This window comes from Cotesia typhae, unplaced genomic scaffold (assembly GCF_013202065.1).
Source record: "Cotesia typhae breed Kobodo isofemale line unplaced genomic scaffold, CoteBio_Ctyphae contig_36, whole genome shotgun sequence".
Taxonomy (NCBI): Eukaryota; Metazoa; Arthropoda; class Insecta; order Hymenoptera; family Braconidae; genus Cotesia; species Cotesia typhae.
In genome coordinates this window covers 2,131,452-2,137,331 of record NW_027423744.1, presented here as the reverse complement: position 1 = coordinate 2,137,331, position 5,880 = coordinate 2,131,452, and the positions used below count along the sequence as shown (strand labels likewise).

Below are 5,880 nucleotides of genomic sequence, written 5' to 3'. Positions count from 1 at the left end.
GAATTAATTTTAATATAATATTTAAAATGAATTCAAATTCGCGCCTTTCTGGCACTTAGTGACACCTGCTGGATACATTTAGGAGTATCCCAGTTCAAAGCTGAAAAGGTAGTGTTTCGAGCGGACAAATATCCGGTTGGTAATCAGTAAGTTATTTGGTTAATTAACCGGTAAAATATATTTCCTAAGGATAATTAACTGCTTGCAGTGTCAGATATATATGCACTATACTAAATTATAAAAACAAAATGGCCCATTGCGCTCTATCAGCGTCATAGAGTGATTAACGAATAGTTATTAAGTTATTAGTTAATTTATGTGATTATTACGTTATTAGTTAATTTATGTGAATAATAATAAATTGAAAAGAATACTTGATAATTTTTTTACTGCGCCGGTCCGTATTTTTTTATATTAAACAATATGCCTAAATCAAAATCTATTGTTTGGAATCATTTTTCTGAATATCTTGACGACAAACAAATTTTACACGGGAAATGTAAATACTGTGGCATTACTTACGTTTCTAATGCTAAGCGTATGGAAATCCATTTAACTAAATGTAATAAGTGTCCAGATGCAATAAAAGAAAGTTATGTAGCAGCTAAAAATTGTAATAGTTCTTTGTTAAAGGTATGAGCAAGTAAATTTATACAATAATTTGTTTATTATTAACAGTCAAAATATAAACATTGAACAATTTTCACTTCTAAATTATTATACTCAAATATTAATAATACTGAAGTTAATAGACATTAGAAATTTTTTTAGAATTTTTAATAATTAAATTATTATGAAAAAAATTTAATAAAAAAATTCCACATGTAAAAATTAAAGAAAATTATCAGTGAAAATTTTTAGAAGCACTTTTAGTGTTATAATTGATTTGTTATAAGAATTGAAAAAATTAACAGCTGTCAGCTAACTTCAGTATCGTAAATATTATATGTAAATTATCAGAGTTAATTTTTTTAAATTATAACTCATCATCATCAATAATTAATTTTATTTTACAGGATCTTTCATCAAAAAAACAAGTCAAAGCAACTTGAATAACTTTATTGACAAAATTCCAATTGAGAAAAAGATAAAATGGATAAAATGTTAGCTCGTACTGTATATTCAAGCTGCTCACCTTTCAGACTGGTTGAAAATGATTATTTGAAAAAATTTTTAAAACTCAGTTCACCTGGATACATCCCACCATCTAAGGATCAATTATCTGGTAGACTTCTAGATGAAGAGTATCAATTATTGAAATCTGTCATGAAGAACAAATTAGAGAATGCAAATTCGTTGACAATCTTATCTGATGGCTGGACAGACATTAATCGTTGTTCGATTATAAATATCGTATTTATGGCACCCGAACCAATCTTTTATAAAGCAATTGATGCTAGTTCAGAATCGCATACTGGAACCTTTATAGCTGGAATCCTCAGTACGGCTATTGAAGAAGTAGGACCGCACAAAGTCCATGCGTTGGTCACAGACAATGCAAAAATATGAAAGCTGCTTGGGGTATTTTAGAAAATGATTATCCTCATTTAATTACTTTTGGATGCGTTGCCCATGGCCTGAATTTATTAGTTAAAGATGTCCTTTCGTTGACAGAAATAGAAGAAATAATTGATAAATCAAAGAAAATCATCAAATTTTTCTAAATCATACTTTGCTTTATTCCGTATTAAAGGACACACAACGTCAAAAAACTAATGAAGTACTACATTTATTGCTACCTATTGATACGCGCTGGGGTTCATATAATTCAAGTTTAAACAGTCTACTCCGTATTAAAGAATCGTTGCAGATAGCAACTTTTGATAAAAACGTGTCAAAAATGATTACTGAAGAAATGCGTCAAGATATCAGAGACGATAGTTACTTTTGGCCAATGGTGCAAAATGTTCATGATTTGATTGAAATTCCCTGTTCAGTTATTAAATGTTTGGAAGGAGAATATCCAACACTATTGAATTTATCCAAAAATTGACTGATATGTACGGAAATTTTATTGAAAAATCATATTTTCTAGAAGAAAAAGTCAAAGCTACGTTGAAGACAAGTACTTGGATCGCAAAGATTTTATCTCCCATCCGGTATATTTTGCAGCGCATTTGTTGAACCCTCAACTCTTCAATTGCCCATTGGTTGAAGCTGATAAAATCGAAGCAGTTAATTTCATTGAAAAATTCGCAGAAAATTTAGAGCTCAATAGTCAACAAGTTATTACAGATTTAGGTAAGATGAACAGAATAAATATTATGAATTTTTACAATTAATAATAAAATAATTAATACATCTAAATCTTTCACTTAAGAATTATTTTAATATTATAAATTATGTATAATAAATATTAAAATTCACATAATTAAAAAATTTCTAACAATTTTTAAAAGAAAAAAAAATTGTACTGATTTTAAATTTATTTCCAAATAAAAAAATTTAACGATAACTCTTGGTGAATTTTCAATGAGGTTGGTTATTCTAATTAAACAAAATCAAATATTTTTATAAACAATAGAAATTAGCAGTACCAAAATTAGATATTTTATTCTAAAATACAATCTATGAAGTTAAACGTAAATATTTATTCTCAGATTAATTTAAAGTTAATTAGCTAATATAGTGAAATTCTTTTTAGGTGACTATTGCACTCAACAAGCAGTTTGGAGCAACAAGTCTCTTTGGACTGAAAGTAAAATATCCAATTCAATAACTTGGTGGAAATTATATTTTTCGAATCGGGATCTCGCGAAATTAGTTGTGATAATATTAAATATTCCGGCTACATCAGCTGCTTGTGAAAGAAACTGGAGTGTCTTTGGGAATATAAAAACAAAGAAGCGTAATCGTTTAAGCGTTGAGAAGACCGAGAAGTTAGTGTTTGTGAAGTCTAACTTATGTTTGTTGGATGATGATTGTTTACTGCAAGCCAGTAACAACAATATACTAATAGCTGAGATCTCAAATGCATCTGAAACTGTAGTAATTGATTCAACAATCGACCAGGACTTGGATGACGTCGAGGAACCTGAATATTTGAATCTTGAAGAAATTATGGACTGGGAAGTTGATGAAAATTGTAACATTGAAATGATAAGTGGATAGATATTTGTTAGAATCCGAATTATAATATCTTAATGACAAAGTATTATTAGAATAAAAAAATTATTATTATAAAATTTATTTATAATAATAATTATATTTAATTATTTATAATTATAGTTCTAATCAAAAAAGTGTGATAATTAAAAAAATAGTTGCCTTCGAATATTAAGGTTGTTATAAAAATAGAATTTTTGACTATTATTTATGGTTTAATACAAATTAAAAAGTCATTAACATAGTACAAGATATTTATAATTAGTAATTGTTAAAAAGTAATCGATATAGTACAAAATATTTTTAATCTACACTGATAGAAGGATTTGTTTATAGTTAAAAATATTTATTAATATTTAACAAATCATTTATTAGAGACCACTTTTTAGTCCTTAACAAATATTTCTTAGTATTTAAAAAGATTTATTAATATTTAATAAATGAATATCAGATTTATTAAATACAAACAAATCATTTTAAATACTAAGAAATATTTGTTTAATACTAAAAATTGGTCTCTAATAAATGATTCGTTAACTATTAACAAATATCTTTTGATACAAATAAATCCTTCTATTAGTGTACATAGTTTAATCAAAAACTTGTGATAATTTAAAGTAAATAATTGTCTTCGCATACTAAAATTGTAATATTTACAAAAAAATTTGATTATTAAAAATATTATTTATGATTTAATTTACATTAATAATCGATGTATTGTGAAGAATTTATAATTAATTATAGTTTTAAGCAAAACTGTGTGATAATTAAAAAAGAATAATGAGATGAAGTACCCAATAGCTGCTTACAAACCAGTACCAGCTCACTGTGTATTTGTATATCTATATTTACAAATGCAGATATACAAATACATGAAGTGAGCAAGTATTGGTTCGTGAGCAGCTACTGGGTACTTTACCTTAGTTGCTTGTGTATACCAAAATTGTTATGGAAATTTTACATTCAATTATTATAAATATTTCTTACGATTTAATTCATATTCCAAAGTCATTAATATAGTATAAAATATTTTTAATCTACATAATTTTAATAATTTTAATCAAGAACGTGTGATAATTAAAAGAAAACAATTGTCTTCGTATACTAAAATTGTAATATTTTCAAATTCGATTATTACAAATTAACGCCCCAAATTGGGAACGTTACACAAATATTATTTATGATTTCATTCATATTAAATAGTCATTAATGTATTTTTTAATATATTTTAACTATCTACATAGTTATTCGACAACGTGTAATAATTTAACATAAATAATACTTGCTTTTAAATCATTGCAATTGTTCATATAAATATTATTATTTGTTAAAAGATTAAATTGTCATCTTAAGGATTACAATAAAAACTGATTAAAAAATTAATTAGAGCTTATAATTGAAATGATTTTCAAAATTGAATATATTATTATCAATATTAATATTAAGGTGACTAAATTTTAACAATTACCAACTTATCAATAACAATAAACATTAATGTTAATTAAAAATTTAATCAAATTATCATCGGAAAATTTTGTAAATGTTTGTATTGAATGACAAGTTACGAATAAATGTTTTTTCTATTTGTAATATTTTAATTTTTTATCTGCTCTGTTTTGTATTTAGATTTTATTATTTTTGAATAAGTGTTTTAAGTATTATTTATTCAATTCAATTATAATAAAAATCATAGAAATTGAAAAGTCAGTAAAAAAATAATGTTAATATTTCTTTATTTTATTAATACTCGAAAAGCGTAAAAATTAATACTACATCCAGTTTGTGATACGAAAATTCATGATTTTATTTATCACAAAATTTATATTTTTTCCTAAAAAAACTGACCGCGAAGTTTCGAACCCTGGTCGCGTAGGCGTGCATACATAGACGTTGCCACTTTAGCTGCATCTTGATGCGATAATATATTAGTAATTAAGTATAAAATCTGCATTCAACAAGTTTTATACGTAGTCGTTATTAATATTATTTAACAATATTCAACTTTTAACCGTTGATTATTTATTATCTAAATTAATAATTAGAATATTGAAAAATTGCAGAATTTTTTAAATATTTATTTTAAGTACAATCTATCAACTTGACATTTTCAAGTAAATTTATTATTAGTTGACTATACACATTTTCAGTCATGCTTGCAACGCTACCACGTGATAATGAAGAACTACTTTGGTTAATTATCCAGTAAAATATTGATGGTAAGTTGGTAAAGTAAGTAAAATATATATTTCACCGGTAAATTCTCTTCCCTATGAAAAGGTAATGAAAACAATTCACACTATATATTTACATCAAATGTCTACAACAAATATTCATTATTATAATTAAGTTAAACAATGATAACAATAATATTGATTATAATAATTAAAATCAAACGTTAAAATAGAATAAAATTACAATTTTAAATAGACTAGATTTGAATTAACCGCCTATTTTATCAAACTTTAAATGGGAATGGAACAACTCTGATACTATACAGTAGTATACTATTCTCACAAAATGTAATGTACCAACTTAAAAATAAAAAATCTGGAGCAGAGTAACTATCCGGAGAGGATCTCAGGCGTTAAATGGAAATGAACTAACTCTAATACACGGTGGTATACTATACGCAGAAAATTGAAAAGTACCAACTTCGAAATAAAAATTCGACCGAAATTAGTAAAATCTTTCATAGTATCGAAAAACGGGGAGCGAAAATTTTATAAATTAAGATAACGCTAAAAATGAAAAAAATTATATAATTATTGCTGTTTT

The 5,880-nt window shown here is 25.4% G+C and overlaps 1 protein-coding gene across 1 annotated transcript; it reads left to right on the top strand.

Moving 5' to 3' along the window:
• The first annotated feature begins 1,092 nt into the window (after window positions 1–1,092).
• LOC141526818 (uncharacterized) lies at window positions 1,093–3,254 on the top strand. The gene is made up of 3 exons (XM_074241925.1): window positions 1,093–1,481; window positions 2,036–2,241; window positions 2,645–3,254. Exons 1-3 carry the CDS (start codon window positions 1,093–1,095, stop codon window positions 3,109–3,111), a joined length of 1,062 nt encoding a protein of 353 aa, XP_074098026.1. The 3' UTR covers window positions 3,112–3,254.
• The last annotated feature ends 2,626 nt before the right edge of the window (window positions 3,255–5,880 follow it).